This window comes from Zalophus californianus, chromosome 7, assembly GCF_009762305.2.
Source record: "Zalophus californianus isolate mZalCal1 chromosome 7, mZalCal1.pri.v2, whole genome shotgun sequence".
Taxonomy (NCBI): Eukaryota; Metazoa; Chordata; class Mammalia; order Carnivora; family Otariidae; genus Zalophus; species Zalophus californianus.
In genome coordinates, this window is record NC_045601.1 from 110,663,887 (window position 1) to 110,683,633 (window position 19,747).

A 19,747-nucleotide genomic window follows, 5' to 3' on the forward strand; every position below is an offset into this window, starting at 1 on the left:
GCTCTGTGGGTACTTCTGATGTCCTTGAGGGGGCTTCAAAGGCATTGTTGAAATAGATACAATATTTCCCTTACTATCTTCTCTGTAAATTCGATAGTTACTGTTAACTCTTCATGGAGAATGTGAAAAGGAGAGAGTAACTCTGGTTGGTAGTTCAGGCTGAGACCTCACTGTAGCTTCCAGAAAAATGCAGGGACAGGGAGACGTCATGTGATCAGGCTGCAGTCTTCAGACCTTAGGTGTTTCTGAAAGGAACTTTGGCGACAAGGAAGTTGGTGTGGAGGAGAGCCCAGGAGTACCCCCCCCAACTCCCACGGGCCCAGAGATACTGGTGGGGCTGTGCCCTGCGCACCGCCTGCCGTGAGGGGCTGCAGACCTGTATTCTTGGACCGTCTGTCTGCATACTTCCTGCTTTCCCTCTTCTCACTGTGCTCTTTGCTCTTCACCCCTCTCTCCCCGGTGTGGAAGTGAGAACTCGAGGCGGGCAGGGAAAGGGTGGGAGAAGAGGCGGGGGAAAACACTTCCCTTTTGGGCTTAGCCTTTCTTCTCTTTCCTTCTTGCTTTCCAGAGTTACTTTTGATGCTCCAAGATTCCCCACCAGCCATTCCAAGCATTTCCTCCCAGGACCCCTTTCGTGTTCAGGGTATAAGACACAGAGGGAGTTTCTCCAACCAGATGATGATTTTGTGGAAAGGAGGCTGGGTTTCTCAGACCCCTCTCCTTGCCCAGCGGTGGCTGGGGTCCAGCTGCCCTCAAAGACACTGCAGTTCCCACCTCAACTCAGATGCCAACCCAAAGTGCCTTAGTGCAGTGTCCCGGGCTCCTGGCTCCCCCTCAGGACCCCTGCCAACCTCGGACCAACTAACCCATGTGGACACAACAGGAAGGGCGGCTATGGTAGATGTGGGCGGGAAGCCAGACACGGAGCGGGTGGCTGTGGCCTCAGCCATGGTCCTCCTGGGGCCCGTGGCCTTCAAGCTCATCCAGGAGAACCAGCTCAAGAAGGGTGATGCCCTGGTGGTGGCCCAGCTGGCCGGAGTCCAGGCGGCCAAGCTGACCAGCCAGCTGATTCCTCTGTGCCACCACGTGGCCCTGAGCCACGTGCAGGTTGGGCTGGAGCTGGATGGCACATGCCATGCGGTGGGCATCCGGGTGTCCTGCCGGGCTCGGGGCCCCACCGGGGTGGAGATGGAAGCCCTGACCGCCGCTGCCGTGGCCGCCCTCACTGTGTACGACATGTGCAAGGCTGTCAGCAGAGACATCGTGTTGGGGGAGATCAAGCTCCTGAGCAAGACCGGGGGTCAGCGGGGGGACTTCCAGCGGACTTAGAGTTCTTGCCCCTCACCCTCCAGCCCAGCCAGGTCAAGATGGGATGCAGTTCCGGCAAGTTCCTGTAACCCCGTCCCTATTTACCTCTGCTAGCAAGAGCCCGAGGTCAGCCCACCCCTTTACCGCCACACCATCTCCACTGAGCTGCATGTCTCCCATCAGCCTTCCTGGGCACTCCGGTCATGGGGGCGGGGGTCGGGGGGGGGGGTTTGCCGCGGGCAGCGCTGGAGAGCTGAGAAATCACATTGCCTGAAATAGCCCCCAGAGAACCCATGCAGTTTCAGACAGCCCGGTCTATAACTTCCACTCCTCGTTTTGGGTTTCCTCTTCTCCTTCCTTGGGGGGAGCATAAGGGCTCATGAAGCAGAGGGAACCTACTTTGAGGAGGGAAGAGCATGGTTTGCATTAAGAATGTTCTACTACTTCTCTGAAGCAGTTTTGCTTTCCCGAGTTTGGGGAGCTGCACCCTCACCAACCCTCTGAAAGGGCCAGTTCCCGCCTCGTTTTGCCTGCATCTGGGCCCCCTCGAACTTGCAGGGTCTTGGCTTCACCATTGCATTCGTCCTGCTAGCAGCTCCCTTTCCCAGCCCCTTCTGCTTGAACGGGACATACAATAGCAGCAGCCCTGAGGACTTCTGCCCCAGGCGCACACCCCTCGCCTGGCCCTGCGCACTGCTGTTCCACCCACTGCCCACACCCCTTTATTCTGGGACATATCAGGGAAAGAAGAGAGCTGAAGATGGCCTTCACCCTCACAATGCACAAAATAAAGCCACGATGCCAGCTTTGGAGATGCAAGAATGCGGACTCTCTGTGCGGAGGGCACTGAGCTGCCATGAAGTCATGCCCCCGCCCTTCCCCTGCCCCCCCCCCGGGGGGGAAAGAGGAGCAGGAAGGGTGCTATAAAAGCCGAAGGGGCACATGTTCTGTAGATCCCCCGTCTTCCCTTGGGAGAAGGTAGGAGTGAAGTGGGAGGCCTAGAGATGCACCGCCTGCAGGAAGTGTCCAGTGGGGTTGTCCAGAGCTCAAGAGGGTGCACTTACTTACAGGTTCCTGGTCTGTACGTCCCCAAATACTGGACTGGTTGGCTGGGTTCTCCTCTGTGGGTAGGCATCTTCGGGTCTATCCTCGGTGGCACCCCCTGCCTGCCTGCTTCCCCTCTACCCTACATGCACGGGTGCTGGCAAATGTTTGACAACCAACTCTTGGGAAAAGGCCAAATTCCGTGGCCGATTTCACACTACCCGTACAACGTGAACCAGCTGGCAAAACTTTTGAAAATGTAACTATTAGTGTTCTCAGAGTAGACATGAGCTGGCTCCAACTACCCCCCCCGGCCCCCATGACTGCTCCCTAGCACACCTCACATCCCCACACGGGAAGAATGCACAGGTTTCAAGGCAGGCTGGATGGGGATGGTATGGATTTAATATTTTTTTAGTATTACAATATATTCTTATAAAAATGGTGCAGGTAAAAAGGACGCTGCAGATTTTGTACATTAGCCTCACTTGTCATCTGAGACAGCTTGGTGAAAGCAGCCAGGGCATGGCGGTATCCCTGGTAGAGGCTGGAGGAAAATGGCACCCCAGTTGGTAAAGATGGGATGGGGGTGGGAGAGCCTGGACCAGACCCTTCCCTCCCCACCTGGAGAATTGTTTTTCCTCCTGCTGCCCCAGACACACCGGGAAGGAGGTGTGAGTGCTGCTGCTGAGAAGGGGGCAGGTTGGATTAGGTTAACTGAATTTTACAAGGGACACAAAGTTAGCTGGAGGAATTCACCTGAAGGGAGCAGGAGGGTGGGAAGGACACTGAGGAAAGCCTAAGGAACAAATAGGCGTAAACATTTAGCATATCCAGGACCAACTCCTCCACCATCTCCACGGGGCCCCAGCCCCTTGCTGAGGCAACTGTGGTGGTGTATGGTCCAAGGCACTGTTGTAGATCTGGCTATTCTACTGGCCAGAGCTAGGAAATAATAAATAGAGAAGGAAAAAAATCTTTCGGGGTGAGAAGCCTGAGCCCTGGAACCAGGTATGTGTCCTCTGTAAACAGGTAAACCAAAGTGTGCTTTTCTGTGGATCCAAAATGTCTTGAACGACTTCTATATTCCTTGTCTTTCCTGGTGCGTATCCAGTCTTCCATGGCGAGTGGGAATGCCACAGTTTGGACATGCTGGTGATAGAAGTGGAGCCCTCCCCTGTCCCCTGCAGGGGAGGTTGACCTCAGCCCAGCCAGTTTGGGAGAGAACCTTCAGAGACCCCACCCATGACCTTCCCATCATCCCAACGCCAGCTTCTGCGGGGGGGGGGGGGCTGTCAGGTAGACAGATGGGTATAACAAAGCCCTCTGCAGCTGTTCTTCCTCGAAGCCTTCATCTTGCCTTCACCTGGACTCCAGGATGGCCTCTTCCCCTCTAGCCTGGCCAGGCTTGCATTTGCTCACATCCCTCCACCCCCCCAAACCAACACATGCTGGGCTCACCAACACTATGCCCGCCCCCCCCGCCCCCCCCGCCCCCGCAGCTACTCTGGCCCTACCCCAAGAGTCTGATGTAGGGAAAAGATAAGCAGCTGAGGAGTGGGCCTAGCCCACCAGTGTGGCCACTGGCAATAACCCTGAGCTGGAGAAGTAGGTTGGAAGGTGAGAAACAAAGAGAAGGGCCGGGAGATAGAAAGGCAAGGAGCTGGTTGATCGAGGGTCAGGCAGGCCGGACTCTAAGGATAATAGGTCAACTCTAGGGCAAAGAAATGGATTGAAAAGACAAACCTTGATGGAGTTGACCTTTCCTTCTTTCAGAAGTTTTGTTTAGACATAGCCATTGTTCCCTACCCCACCCCCAACCAAGGACAGCTCAAGATGGACAGAATGGAAGGTGGGAGTGGATGGGAGGACCAGAATGGACCCCTGGGAAGTCAGATTGAAGAACTGACTTTGAGAGGTTGGTCCCAGCCCCCATCCCATCTGTGGTACCCAGCCTTCTGTCCTTGGTTCCTTCAGGCAGTGCACGTCCCGGGAAACTGGACCTTCTCCATATCCCATCTCCCTAGCTTCCCCTGCCTGCTCTGGCCCCCAGTCTGAATGCCTCAGTGATCGCATGTAAATGCAGAGGGCAACTCTGGCCCTTTGGACCATCTCAGGACACCCCAGGGCCGGCCTTAGCCAGGTCCACGTGGTTTGAAACAGTCTTCCGCAGGCTGGACAGAGGGGGAGGTCCCCGTGGCTTCTGCCCTGAGATAGACCTTAGAGAAAGAGTTTGGGGTCTGATGAACAGGAAGTGGTAGACCAGGTATAGCACCAGAGCGGAGCTAGGCATTCAAGTGCTGCCCTCTAGTGAGGGGCTATCAGAATTCCCAGCCAACAGGTGTGGTCACTGTCCCACTTCAAGACAATGGTTGGGTTGTACAGAGGATGTGTGAGGAGATCTTTGTTCCAGGGTCCCTAGGCCCAAGGCACGAGGTGTGGTGATGATCGGGGTCTTTCTTGAACCCCTTACCAGATTCATCAAGTACCTGATCGTGAGCCATAGCTGTGGGAACCCAAAGGTGAGCATTCTGAGATTCAGGATTAGTAGATAGGAGGGAGATGGCGGTAGGGAAGGAAGGGAGAGAGACTTAAGACATTCGAGAGAGGGGCCAAAGGACTTGTGATGTAGGAAACAAGCACTGCTACTCTGTGTCCTGATGACTCTATCGTCTTCCCAGCACTTTTTCTGAAACCTATCTAGCTAGACTATCTAATACCTCTTCCTTTTCCATCCAAGAGGAAAGTTTGCTCCCAGATCCATGTTCCATTAAGCCTCCTCTTGGGGGATGGGGGCCTGCATTCTCTCACCCTGGCTCTCAGGGGGCCCACCCCACCATGAACTCCCTACTGCACATGAAATCCGGACAAGGCCTGTGGACCTGTCCAGTCCAGATCTGGAACAGTTGTGTGCCAACACGTATGTGCCCTTGCTGGGGCCAGGGGGGGGGGGGAGGGGGGGCGGGGGGCAGGGCTCTTTCAGCAGGGCCTGCCAGGGATGTCTAAGTCCGCCTTGGAGTGACCCTGGGGGACCGGGATGCAGAAAGAATAACGGAACAGGAGATGTGAGGAGCCCCTCCAGGTAAGTGCGAGGACCCCTGGTCCTGCCACGCACTGCCCCCACCCCAGGGCCCAGCCCAGGGCTCATTGCAACCGAGCACCAAATTGCCTAAGGATCACGGCCACCTCCGCTCAGCCCCTCAGCCCACCCTTGTCTCCTGCCTCCTGCGGTGGCCAGTCCCCAGGTCAATAATTTAGCCTGCTTATTGCCCGTTCCCGGGTGACTTCCAGGGCCTGGCTCCCTGACCGCTTGCGGCTGCGCTTCAGCTTGCATAAGTCCTTGTCAAACACTTCGCCTGAGCGCAGGGCTGATACCAGGTCGTCGAACTCGCCACCTTCCTCCAGCGCGCTGCCTGCGTGGGCCTTCCGCTGCCGCTGCCACCGCTCCCGCTCCCTCTGTTCCTTCAGCTGCAGGAGGAGGAAGAGTGAGAGGTGGGCTGAGGCCAGAGCAGCCACCCACAGTCCAGCTGTCAAACGAATGGCCTCCCAGCGGTCACGAACTCCAACCTGTGCCCCCTGAGGCCTGTGTTGACCAGCTGGCCCCACTTTCCTGCTTCCTGAGACACCCTGTGTCTCCTTGCCACCTCCTGCTCTCCCCCAGCAGCACCCCACTCAGCCCAGCCCTCTTACCATGGTTTCCATGCGTGCCCGCCGTTCCTCCTCTTCTTTCCTCTTCCTCATCGCCTCCAGGTCCTGCCGGGCCTCCAAGAAGGCCTGCAGGAAGGTGTCAAAGATTCCGAAGAATTCGTCTGGCTGCATCTTGCTGTCCTGCTCCCCAAAGTGTATCAGGGCCTTGGAGAACTGTTAGAGCGAAAGGGGTGGTGAGAGTCTGCCCCCGCCCCAAAGTATGGTGGCTCAGCCCATGTGGTGAGCTGGGTTCCAGTCAGAACAGAGCCCAGTCCAAGGCCGGGAACCTTTGACAGAGGGGAGCAGGGCTGGAGTGGGGGAGACACCTGCTATCATCAGGGCAGGGACAAGGCTGAAGGAAAAGCTTGAGGGTGACACCAAGGGGAGGTTGGGAATCCAAGCTGGCTGACAGAGGCTGCCCAAAGCTACCATTGGGTCTGTTATGGTGTAGGCATGGGAGCAGGAGCTACAGACCTTGGGAAGTACTTCCTAAGGTCAAAAACTCAAGAGGACCCAGAGATCATATAGTTATTAGGCTAATTTAACTCCTCTGTGCCTCAGTTTCCTCAGCTGTAAAATGGGGACAATAGATTCTACCTCATAGTGTTGTGAGGGTGAGGTGAGTTAATAGATGTAAAACATTAGCTCTAATTATGTGTGTCAGGCACTATTCTGACATTTATTGACAGCTACCATCTCTAATTCAACCCAGAGTGTGCTGCCTGGACCAGCGTGGGCATCTCAGGCTTACCCCAGATCTCCTGAGTGAGGACCCCTACCAATGGGGTCCATGAGGATGTTGAGAAGCTAGGAAGAGGCAATAGCAACTGTGACCAAAGCTGAGCTCTGGAGTCAGGATTCTAACCCAGCTCTGTCCATCACAGCTGGGAAACCTTGGGCAAGTTTCTTAACCTCTCTAGATCTCAGTGTACATACTTGTACAATGGGGTAATAACCTTTTGAGGTTATTTAAGGTAGGTCATGTGATAAATAATGTAAAACACCACATGGTACCTACACCTGGTAAATGGATTATGATCTTTGCAACAGACTTGCTATTGCTTTTCTTAAGGGAGTGAGGAAACTATTTTTCCTCAAAGCTCTGTGACTCTGGGTTTGTCCCTCTGGGCCATCTGGGGTAGGAATGGGTGAAGGAGCTGTGTCTACATAAAAAGGGGGGGAGGAGGGGTTAGGATGGGGGTCAGACTGGGAGCTTGGGCCACACTTACCTTGTCCCTGGCCTCATTCAGTTGGTCTTCCAGCTCTGAGAAGCTAAAGCTGGAGACGGTGATGAAGTCACTCATGACTGGGACAAACTTGTCATTCGGTTCCCGTGCCTGGCGCTTCTGATATTCTAGCTCCTGAGGAGGGAGAGTGATGTGCTGGTTAGATGGGCACCAGCATAAAAGTCAGGAATTCTGAGGGTCACCACATCTCCCACCCTTCCCTGCCTAAGCTCTCACAATCTTTGCCGCCCTTAGAATTGTGTGAGACATCCCTCATGTACCACTGCCATCTTTCTTTCTCCAGATCCTTGCTTCCCAGTGTGGTCTGGGACCAGCAACAGCATCACCTGGGACATCTGAAGAAATACAGATGCTCAGGCTCTAGCCCAGACCTAGGGAATCTGCATTTCAACAAGACCTGTAGGTGATGCATATGCAGAATCAAGTGTGAGATGCATTTCTAAATTTCCTAGCTGATACGGATGCTGCTGGTCATGGGCCATGCCTTGAGTAGCACTTTAAAGGGCTATAAATTGGAAATTGCCACCTCCACCACCATAGTGGCAATGGAAAGTTCTTTCTGATATTTACCTTCATTCTCTAACTCATTCTCCCCTTACCTGCCTAACACCCCCTTCCCCCAGTGAAGATGGGAAGGGTCTTGAGTTCCTAAATGTGGAGGACAAAGGATTGGGGTCATTGCCATATGGGACTAGCCTAGCCTAGGGCCAGAGACGATATCATCTGAGAAGCCATCAGAGCAGGAATGGTGATGACTAGACACCTGGGTGCAGCCCCCAGGTCCTCTACTGACCCAGGGAGAAGAGACATAAGGCAGGAATTTCTGGGGATAGCTGTGCCCAGTGTCACACACTATGTGCTACCTGTGCCTAACTGGCTTCCAAGAGAGGTAGATACTCTTTCCTATCCACTTGAGTTAGAGTTAAGCATGGGGCCAATTTATGATTCATTCTCCTCTAGTGCCCAATAGACATGCTGGGTAGTAACCTCGCTAGTCTCAGATGTCCCCTCATTGAGAGTCTAAATTTAAGCCCTAAATAATCCAGTCATCCTTTTCCTGTGGGCTAGCTCTGTTGCTGCCTATCACTTGGTCAAATGATAGACCCCCAGATAGTAGGCACCCAGATGGCGGACCCTGTCTGATGTATTTCTGTGTCCCAAAGTTCCTGTCTGGGGTGCTAGAATAACTGGCACAGGGTATGGCCTTCAGCATAGACACAGGCAGCACCCCCTCAAACCCAGGCAGGCATAGATGATGTACTCACCACCTCAACTGCTCTGAGGCCCCTCCTGAGGTTGCCCACCTCCTTCTCCAGCTCTGCCAGGCTGTGGGGAGACACACAGGAAGGGAGAATTGCTGAGGGTGGTTCAGGCAGATGGCAGTGCAAAGCGCAATGGCCTTGGAGTCAGTAGACCCATGCTCCAGCCCTGCTAAATCACCTCCCCTCTGTGCTCTGTCTGTGCTTCTATAAAATAACAGGGGTAAAACTTATATTCTGAAGATCCTTCCAGATCAGAAATGTTATGTTGAATATTAGGTTTCTAACACTTAGCTTCTGACTTGAATTCTTTTTGATACCAGCAGGTAATACTTAAAAATCTTAATATGGTGTCCTGCATGCAGTAAGCACTTGTTGCATATTAACCATTTTCCGCTGCATTTCTGCTTCTGTTGGAGATGCTTCTATCAGCCTGTGGCTGTTCAGGTCTGACTTCTTGCCAGATATCATTTGTGCAGATATCATTTGTGCCACATCCATATCTCCTTGGACCATCCATTGTAGTGTACAATCTTGACCTCCAATGATGCGAGCACTTTCTCTGGATCCCAGAGCTCCCTCTGCTTGTACCTATGGCCAGAGTCATGCCCTGCCCAGAGACACTCAGCCAATGACTGACAGGAAACGGGGTATGATATCCTAGCTCCCTCACCTCTCAGATGGGATAAGTTGAATAAGTATCCTAAGCATTCTCACAAACTTCCCTGGAGGGATGTCCCAGGGGTAGCTGGCTTAATAATACTTCCGTTATTAGTATTCTTCCCACCCCTGGCTCACATCCCCACTGTGTTTCCTAGGAGCATCCCTGAAATAAGGATTTGAGAGCAAGTAGCCAGTCTTTATTTGGTTCTCCTAAAAGCAGACCCTGAGACACTGCCCATTCCTAGTCACCCCACAGTAGCAATGAAAGGAAATTTAGACAAGAGTGCTGTGATTACAGGGAGAAAGAAGACTTGGAAGGGCCCCTCACTTGACTTTGGCGGCTTCTGGAAGATGCTGTAGCTCTGAGGGCATGTTTAGGATGTCAGGGAAGTGCTTCTCCAGGATCATGATCAGGTAATGGAGCAGAGAGATGTTTCTGTTGGTGAAAGGTCAGGGGTAAAGGAATGAAGGCCAGGAAGAAACTAGGGGTAGGGGTCAGGGGGAAAAGGCAAGGAGTTAGGGTTGAAAATGGGAGGAGGAAGGGAGAGGCCAGGGTGGGGTGAGATGGAAGATAAGGAAGCAGACAAGATCCCACCTGTCAATGCTGGACTTGGTATCTGCGATCTTGTTGAGGCTGGCCACCCGGAAACCATAGGCACCCCCACGCTGCCCTTTGTTCATGAAGTTGCCAATGGCCAGGACGACCTCAAGCATCTGCCTTAAGCGCTTGCTGCGGATCAGCTCCCGGGAGGCCAGCAGGATGGCTAGGAGAGGAGGGGCAGGTCAGAGCCCTGCAGAGACTGGGCCAGGGCAGCTGGTCCCCTTGAATGCCAGGATGATGCCACCACGAAGTTCAGTCTTCAACTCTCAGAGGGGCAGAAACGATACCCACACCTCAACAGATTGATTTACTCCATATCTGCCCACTTCCAAGGGAAGCAGGTAAATTTGCCAAAAGCCAATTCAACAAATAACCCGTTCTCAGAATGTGCCAATTCTTAATATATTTAAAGAATATCTTTTCTTGCATATATCCAAAGATTATTAATAATTCTATGGATATACACAAGAATATAATACTTTTACTTTTTTAAACTTAGTGATTAAAATTTTAAATTTCAGCATTTTACATATTATGGGACTGTTTCTGCCTCTTTTGAAATGCTGTCTTATTTTTTTTTTGAAAGAGAAAATACCTGTCAAATTATAACATGTCACCAATATAATATTCCCATATTTTTGTTCTATAATATAATGGTATGCCTTGTAGTTGATGGTATCCTTGATTTAATAGTTTACTTGACATCTTGTTGAATATCATTTAAGTTTTTTCCCAACTTTTAGGCATTTTAACAATTTCTCCTCAATGCCTTAAATGATACATTTGCTAGAAATACAAACTAAGGTTAACAGTAACTGAAACTTCAGTATTTCATTCCAGTGTGGATGCTCTAGCCCATCTTCAGGTATCATGCACTTATGGCAGATGCACAAAATTGGGATATAAATACTACACTGAAATTTTGGCTACTAGTTATGGAATATGCTTCTCAATTACTAAGAGTGGTGATAGGAATACCAAGCCATCCCATGATTTTCAGCTTATGCCAAATTGAACATTCCTTAAGATGTTGCTATGGATCTAAAATGAGAACCATCTAACCAAAAGTTTGCAGAAATCCTCAAAAACAGTTAAAAGTAAGTAATCGGAAAAAAAAAAAAGCTGTAATGTGGAGATCCCCAGGACCCCCCAGCTTGTACCCACTTCAGCCTCAGCTGTCCTTCCAGGACACTCTCGGTGCAAAGAGCCCCATGGCCACCCTGGCCTGCAACCACTTCAGCTCCAGCCATCACACCAGGGTGACCCCAGCCCACACCAGCCACAGCCCCAGCCAGCCAAAGTCACCAGACACACAGACACACATAGCCTACACAGGGGATGACCATACACAAGGCCATTCCTTCAAGTTTTAGAGAAGTAGCTGTTCTGCCTATTCATAGAAATAAAGACTGAAAGTCAAGCAAAATGGGGAGAGAGAAGAATATGCTCCAAACAAAACAAAACCTCAGAAAAAGAACAAAATGAAATAGAGATAAGCAATATGCCTGATAGAGAGTTTAACAAAGAGAAAATATGAAAAAAAAATGTTGAGTTAAAGAACATAAATGAAAAATATACTAGAGGGAATCAACAGATTAGCAGATGAAGGAGAAGAGATCAGCAATCTAGAAGATAGGGTAATGGAAAACAACCAAGCTGAACAGCAAAAAGAAAAGGGTTTTAAATGAGGACAGGTTAAGGGATCTCTTGGACAACATCAAGTGAATAAACATTCACATTATAGGGTTCCCAGAAAAAGAGAAAAGGGGGCAGAAAACTTACTTGAAGAAATAATAGCTGAAACTTTCTTAACCTTGGGAAGGAAACAGACATCTAGGTTCAGGAAGCACAGAGAGTTCCAAATAATATGAACCCAAGGAGGTCTATACCATGACACACAATAACTAAAATGTCAAAGATTAAAGACAGAGAATTTTAAAAGCAGCAAGACAGAAGGAAAGTTACATACAACGGAAACCCCCATAAGACTGTCAGTTGATTTTTCAGCAGCAACTTTGCAGGCCAGAAGGGAGTGGCAGGTTATATTCAAAGTGCTTAAAGGGAAAAATCTATAGCCAAGAATACTTTACCCAACAAGATTATCATTCAGGATCAAAGGAGAGAGAAAAGAGTTTCCCAGGCAAACAAAAATTAAAGGTGTTCACTACCAGTAAACCATCCTTACAAGAAATGTTAAAGGGACTTCTTTAAGTGGAAAAGAAAAGGCCATAACTAGAAGTAAAAAAACAAACAAAAACAAAAAACAAAACATATATATATATATGAATAAAAAGATGTAAAATATGACACCATATACGTAAAATGTAGAGGGGAGAAATAAAAAAGTTATTTTAGAATGCGTTCAAACTTAAGTGACCATTAACTTAATATAGACTACTATATACTTAGAATGTTATATATGAACCTCATGGTAGCCACAAACGCAAAATCTGTAATAGATACACAAAAAAATAAAACCAAGATTAACACTAAAGGAAGTCACTAATCACAAGGAAAGAGAGCAAGAGAAGAAGAAAGGAGCAGAGAAGAACTACAAAAACAACCAGAAAACAAATAACAAAATGACAATTAGTATATAACTTTTGATAATTACTTTAAATGCAAATGGTCTAAATGTTCTAGAGTTGCATGATGGATTAAAAAAAAATTCCTCTATATGCTGTCTATAAGAGATTCACTTCAGACATAAAGACATACAGACTAAAAGTGAAAGGATAGAAAAAAGATATTCCATGAAATGGAAGGGAAAAAAAGCCAGTGTAGCAATACTTACACAAAATGATTTTAAACCAAACACTGCAATAAGAGACAAAGAAGGGCATTACATAATGATAAAGGGGTCAATCCAACAAGAGGATATAACAATTATAAATATCTATGCACCCAACATTGGAGCACCTAAATACATAAAGCAAATATTAACAGACATAAAGGAGAAATTGGCAATAATACAATAATAGCAGGGACTTTAACATCCCATTTACATCAATGGATAGATAATGCAGGCAGAAAATCAATAAGGAAATAGTGTTGCTCAGTGACACATCAGACCAGATGGACTTAGGTATACACAGAACATTCCATCCCAAAATGACAAAAAAACACTTTACAAGTGCACATAGAACATTTTCCAGGATAGATCACATGTTAGGCCACAAAACAGTCTTAATAAATTCAAGATTGAAATTATATCATGCATCTTTTCTGAACACAATAGTATGAAACTAGAAATCAATCACAAGAAAAAACTGGAAAAACACAAACACATGGAAGCTAACAACATGTACTAAGTAGCCAATGGGTCAATAAGAAATGAAAGGAAATCAAAAAATACATGGAAACAATGAAAATGAAACCACAATTATCCAAAATCTTTGGGACTCAGCAAAAGCAGTTCAAAAAGGGAAATTTATAGCAGTACAGGTCTACTTGAAATAAAAAAGATCTCAATCTAACCTTATACCTAAAAGAACTAGAAAAAAAAAGTCCAAAGTGAATAGAAAGAAGGAAATAAAAGAGCAGAAATAAATGAAATAGAGCCTTTTTAAAAAAATGGAAAAGATCAATGAAACCAAGAGCTGGTTTTTTGAAAAGACAGGCAGAAGCCTTTAGTCCTATTCATCAAGAAAAAAGGGACACAAATGAATAAAATCAGAAATGAAAGAAGTGACAACTGACACCACAGAAATACCAAGGATTATGAGAGTACTATGAAAAATTATATGTCAACAAATTGAACCTAAAAGAAATGGATAAAGCCCTAAGAACATATAATCTTCCAAAATTGAATCAAAAGGAAATAGAAAAGCTGAACAGACCAACTACTAGTAACAAAATTGAATAAGTAATCCAAAAGCTCCCCAATAAACAAAAGTCCAGAAGCAGACTGATTCACAGGTAAATTCTACTAACCATTTAAAGAAGGGTTAATACCTATTCTCAAGCTCTTTCAAAAAATAGTAGAGGGAGGAAATCTTCCAAATACATTCTATGAAGACAGCATTACCCTGATACGAAAAGCAGACACACTACAAAACAAGCAAACAAAACCTACAGGTCAATATCCCTGATGAACATAGATGTGAAAATCCTCAACAAAATATTAGCAAACTGCATTCAACAATACATTAAAAAAAACCATTCACGAGCAAGTGGGTTTCATTCCAGGGATGCAAGAATGGTTCAATATTTACAAATCAACATGATACATCATATCAACAAGATAAAGGATAAAAATCATATGTTCATTTCAGTAGATGCAGAAAAAGCATTTGACAAAATTCAACATCTGTTCATGATAAAACCTCTCAACAAAGTAGTTTTAGAGGGAACATGCCTCAACATAATAATGATCATATATGAAAAACCTATAACTATCATCATATTCTATGGTAAAAAACAGTTTCTCCTTTAATATCAGGAATAAGACAAAGATGTCTAGTCTCACCACTTTTATTTAACATAGTAATGGAAGTCCTAGCCACAGCAATCAGACAAGAAATAAGAGAAATCCAAATTGATAAGGAAGAAGTTAAACTATCACTACTTGTAGATGACATGATACTATACAGAGAAAATCCTAAAGACTCTACTAAAAATCTATTAGAATAAATGAATTCAGTAAAGTAGCAGGATATAAAATTAATATATAGAAATTGGTTGCATTTCTATACACTAATGATGAAACAGAAAGAGAAATTAAGTAAATAATTCCATTTACAATTGTACCAAAAAGACCTGGGAATAAACTAATGAGGTAAAAAAATCTGTACTCTGAAAACTATAAAACACAGATGAAAGAAATAGAAAATAAAACAAATGGAAAGATATTCCACACTTATGGATTGGAAGAATTAATATTATTAAAATGTCCATAATACCCAAAACAATCTACAGATTCAGTGCAATCCCTATCAAAGTACCAATAGCATTTTTCACAGAAATAGAACAAAAAAACCCTAAAATTTGTATGGAACCACAAAAGACTCCAAGTAGCCAAAACAATCTTGAGAAAGAAGAACATAGATGGAAGTATCACAACTGCAGATTTCAAGATAACCTACAAAGCTGTAGTAATCAAAACAGTATGATACTGGCACAAAAATAGACACGTGGGTCAATAGAATAGTATAGGGAGCCCAGAAATAAACCCACAATTATATGGTCAATCTATGACAAAGAAGCCAAGAATTTACAATGGGGAAAAGATTACAAATGGTGCTAGTGAAATTGGACCACTTTCTTAAACCATACACAAAAATAAACTCAAAATGGATTAAAGACCTAAATGTGATACCTGAAACCACAAAACTAGAAGAAAACATGGGCAGTAATCTCTTTGACGTTGACCTTAGCAACATTTTCTTAGATATGTCTCCTTAGGCAAGTTGGAAAAAAGCAAAAATAAACTATTGGGACTACACCAAAATAAAAATCTTTCGCACAACAAAAGAAACCATCGACAAAATAACAAGGCAACCTACTAAAGGGGAGAAATTAGCAAATGATATCTGATAAGGGGTTAATATCCAAAATATTATGAAGAACCATTATAACTCAACATCAAAAAACAATCCAATTTAAAAATCGGTAGAGGACCTGAATAGACATTTCTCCAAAGAAAACATATAGATGGTCAACAGACACAACTGCTCAACATCACTGATCATGAAGGAAATGCAAATCAAAACCACAATGAGGTATCACTTACACATGTCAGAATGGCTAAAATCAAAAAGATAATATTAACTGTTGTTGAGGATGTGGAGAAAAAGGAACTCTTGTGCACTGTTGGTGGAAATGTAAATTGGTATAGCCACTGTGGAAAACAGTGTGGAGGTTCCTCAAAAATTAAAAATAGAAATACTACATAATCCAATAATTCCACTGAGTATTTACCCAAAGAAAATGTAAAGAGTAATTCAAAAAGACATCTACACCCCTATGTTTACTGTAGCATTATTTACAATAACCAAGATATGGGAGCAACCTAAGTGTCTACTAATAGATGAATGGATAAAGAAGATATAGTTGTGCAAAAGCTTTTTATTTTGGTATAGTACCAATAGTTTATTTTTGCTTTTGTTCCCCCTGCCAAAGGAGACATAGCTAGAAAAATGTTGCTTAAGGCTGATGTTAAAGACATTACTGCCTATGTTTTCTTCTAGGACTTTTATGGTTTCAGGTCTCACATTTAGGTCTTTAATCCATTTTGAGTTTAGTTTTGTGTATGATGTAAGAAAGTTGTCCAGTTTCACTCTTGCATGTAGCTGTCTAGTTTTCCCAGCACCATTTGTTGAAGAGACTTTTTTCTCATTGTATATTCCTGCCCCCCTTGTAGATTAATTGACCATGTAATTGTGGGTTCTCTATTCTGTTCCACTGATCTATGTGTCTATTTCTGTGCCAGTACCATACTAACAAAGAAAAAAAGAGACAAACTAGAAAACAGACTCATAAAGAACAAACTGGTAGTTTCCAGAGGGGAGGTAGGGGGGATGGGTAAAATAGGTGAAACGGATTACGAGTACACTTATTGTGATGAGCACTGAGTAATGTACAGAATTGTTGAATCCCTATACTGTACACCTAAAACTGAATATAACTGTATGTTAATTATACTGAATTAAAAAAATAAAAAGCCACTGCCTTAAATATATACAATTGTGAATCTTAAGTATATACACTTGTACACCATATATATATATATATATATATATATAATTTTTGTCAATCATAGCTCAGTAAAGCTGGGAGAAATTCTGCAGTACACCAACAAAGAAAGAAGATACACACAATGGAATATTATTCATCCATAAAAATGAATGAGACCTTAACCATTGTGACAACATGGATGGATCTAGAGAGTATAATGCTAAAGTAAAATAAGTCAGACAGAGAAAGACAAACACCATATGATTTTACTTATATGTGGAATCTAAAAAACAAAATGACTGAGGGTTGCAGAAAGGGAGGTAGGTGGGGGGATGGGATAACTGGATGATGGGCATTAAGGAGGGCACATGATGTGATGGGCACTGGGTGTTATATGCAACTAATGAATCACTGAACATTATATCAAAAACTGATGATGTACTATCTGTTGGCTAATTGAATTTAAATTAAAAAAAAGACTTAGAAAAATAAAAATAAGGAGGCAGAGGAAAGATGGCGGGGAAGTAGGGGACCCTATTTCAACTGGTCCCTGGAATTGAGCTGGATATCTACCAGACCACTCCGAGCACCCACGAAACCAGCCTGAGATGTAAGAAGATCTGGATCTCTACAAACAGGATATTGCAGGCAGTTGGTTTCGAGGTATAAAGCGGGGAGCTGTGATTCTGCGGGCAGATATTGGAGGATAAACGGCAGCGGAAGGGTGCCTGGCCGTGGGGACTCCTACACCGCCGGTGAGTGACAGCCTCACGCGCTGGGGATGGGGCACAGACTCACAGACTCACAGACCGGTAGAGGTGGGGAAAGGACTTTAGGGCAGCCCCTGGGGTGGAAACCCGGAGCGGCGGTGTTGCGCGTGCAAACTAGGAGTGGTTGGCGGTTTTAGAAGCACAAAAGGCAGAGATGTGCTCCGACCTGGAGGTGGGACTGGGGGCACTGTAGAGGGGTGCACAACCCAGGCCACTGCAGTTTATAGCAGCACAGAGAGAAATGGAGAGAGTGTGGCCTGGAGAGCTCACTGAAGAACAGACTGCGGTCTCTCTGTTCTGAGGCAGAGGGCTGGAAACGGTCTCTTCTGCTCTGACTCGTGGAAGAGACTTGGAAAGCTGCCGAAAACAAAAGCCCCCAAAACCGATTCCCGCTGAGCCCATCCCCCACCAAAGCGGGCAGGGCAACTCTGCCCAAACAGGGTTGCCTGAACATAACAGTGTGGCAGGCCCCTCCCCCAGAAGACAGGCTGGGAAAACAAGAGGCCAGCAACCCTAAGGTCCCAAGAAAACAGGTGCATCTTGCTTGGGTTCTGGTCAATAATTTGGATTATATACATTCCCTCAATCACCCATCAACAGAATGACTAGGAGGAGGAACCCCCAAAATAGAAAAGACTCAGAGACTGTGACTTCTGCCACAGATTTACAAATGGATGCAGATATAACCAAGATGTTGGAGATGGAATTCAGGCTAGCAATTGTGAAGACAATGGCTAGAATGGAGAAATCAATTAATGGCAACATAGAGTCTCTAAGGGCAGAAATGAAAACTGAATTGGCAGAACTTAAAAATGCTATCAGTGAGATCCAATCCAATTTAGGTAATCTAACAACTAGGGTAAGTGAGGCAGAAGAATAAATAAGCGACCTGGAAGACAATATAATACATAAAAAGGGAAAAGAGAAGGCCAGGGAAAAACAACTCAGAATCCATGAAAATAGAATCAGAGAAATAAGTGACACCATGAAGTGTTCCAAAGTCAGAATAATTGGAATCCCGGAGGGAATGGAGAAAGAGAGAGGACTAGAAGATGTATTTGAGCAAATCCTAGCTGAGAACTGCCCTAATCTGGGGAATGAAACAAACATTCACATCCTAGAGGCAGAGAGGACCCCTCCCAAGATCAAGGAAAACAGGCCAACACCCCAGCCTGTAATAGTAAAACTTGCAAACCTTAGAACCAAGGAAACCATCTTAAGGGCAGTTAGGGGGAAGAGATTCCTTACATACAGAGGGAGGAACATCAGAATAACGTCAGACCTATCCACAGAGACCTGGCAAGCCAGAAAGGCCTGGCAAGACATATTCAGGGTACTAAATGAGAAGAACATGCCACCAAGAATACTTTATCTGGCAAGGCTGTCATTTAGAATGGATGGAGAGATGCAGAGCTTCCAAGACCGGCAGAAACTGTAAGAATATGTGACCACTAAGCTGGCCCTGCAAGAAATATTAAGGGGGGTTTCTACAAAAGGAGAAAGACCCCAAGAGTGATTATACCACAGAAATTTACAGGGACAATCTATAAAAACAACGTCTTCACAGGCAACATGATGACAATTAATTCATATCTTTCAATAATCACTCTCAACGTGAATGGCCTAATGCTCCCATAAAACGGCACAGGGTTGCAGATTGGATAAAAAGACAGGACTCATCCATATGCTGCCTACAAGAGACTCATTTTGAACATCCAGACTGAAAGTGAAGGGATGGAGATCCATCTTCCATGCCGGCGGACCTCAAAAGAAAGCTGGGGTAGCAATTCTTATATCAGACAAGTTAGATTTTAAAATAAGTCTGTAATTAGAGACACAGAAGGACACTATATCATTCTTAAAGGGTCTATCCAACAAGAAGATTTAACAACTGTACATATCTATGCCCCCAACATGGGAGCAGCCATTTACAAAAGCCAACTGTTAACCAAAATAAAAAGTCATATTGATAACAATACGTTAATTGTAGGAGACCTCAATACTCCACTCTCAGCAATGGACAGATCATCTAAGCAGAAAATCAACAAGGAAACAAGAGCTTTAAATGATACACTGGACCAGATGGACCTCATAGATATTTACAGAACATTCCACCCTAAAACAACAAAATACTCATTCTTCTCGAGCGCACATGGAACTTTCTCCAGAATAGACCACATACCGGGTCACAAATCAGGTCTCAACCAATACCAAAAGATTGAGGTTATTCCCTGCATATTCTCAGACCACAATGCTTTAAAACTGGAACTCAGTCATAAGAAAAAATTTGGCAGAAATTCAAATACTTGGAAACTAAAGACCACTCTGCTCAAGAATGTTTGGGTCAACCAGGAAATCAAAGAAGAACTTAAACAATTCATGGAAATCAATGATAATGAAAACACATTGGTCCAAAACCTATGGGATACTGCAAAGGCGGTCCTAAGGAGGAAATACATAACGATCCAAGCCTCACTCAAAAAAATAGAAAAA

The 19,747-nt window shown here is 45.4% G+C and overlaps 2 protein-coding genes across 8 annotated transcripts in view; one reads left to right on the forward strand and one right to left on the reverse strand.

Annotated features, from left to right (window-relative positions):
- MOCS1 (molybdenum cofactor synthesis 1) overlaps positions 1–2,586 on the forward strand; it is a 36,907-nt gene extending 34,321 nt beyond the window's left edge. For 2 of the 3 annotated variants that reach the window (XM_027601368.2, XM_027601369.2), the window contains one exon: positions 569–2,586. In XM_027601368.2, the coding sequence (XP_027457169.2) occupies positions 569–1,329 (761 nt within the window). In that variant the 3' untranslated portion in view covers positions 1,330–2,586. The remainder of the gene's footprint in view (positions 1–568) is intronic. The other variant, XM_027601370.1, reaches the window with a different exon arrangement.
- Positions 2,587–2,735: 149 nt separating this feature from the next.
- DAAM2 (dishevelled associated activator of morphogenesis 2) overlaps positions 2,736–19,747 on the reverse strand; it is a 130,678-nt gene continuing 113,666 nt past the window's right edge. For all 5 annotated transcript variants that reach the window (XM_027601364.2, XM_027601366.2, XM_027601367.2 and 2 more), the window contains 6 exons: positions 9,804–9,972; positions 9,537–9,644; positions 8,552–8,612; positions 7,269–7,400; positions 6,043–6,213; positions 2,736–5,820 (listed from right to left, as the gene is read on the reverse strand). In XM_027601364.2, the coding sequence (XP_027457165.1) occupies positions 5,599–5,820; positions 6,043–6,213; positions 7,269–7,400; positions 8,552–8,612; positions 9,537–9,644; positions 9,804–9,972 (863 nt within the window). In that variant the 3' untranslated portion in view covers positions 2,736–5,598. The remainder of the gene's footprint in view (positions 5,821–6,042; positions 6,214–7,268; positions 7,401–8,551; positions 8,613–9,536; positions 9,645–9,803; positions 9,973–19,747) is intronic.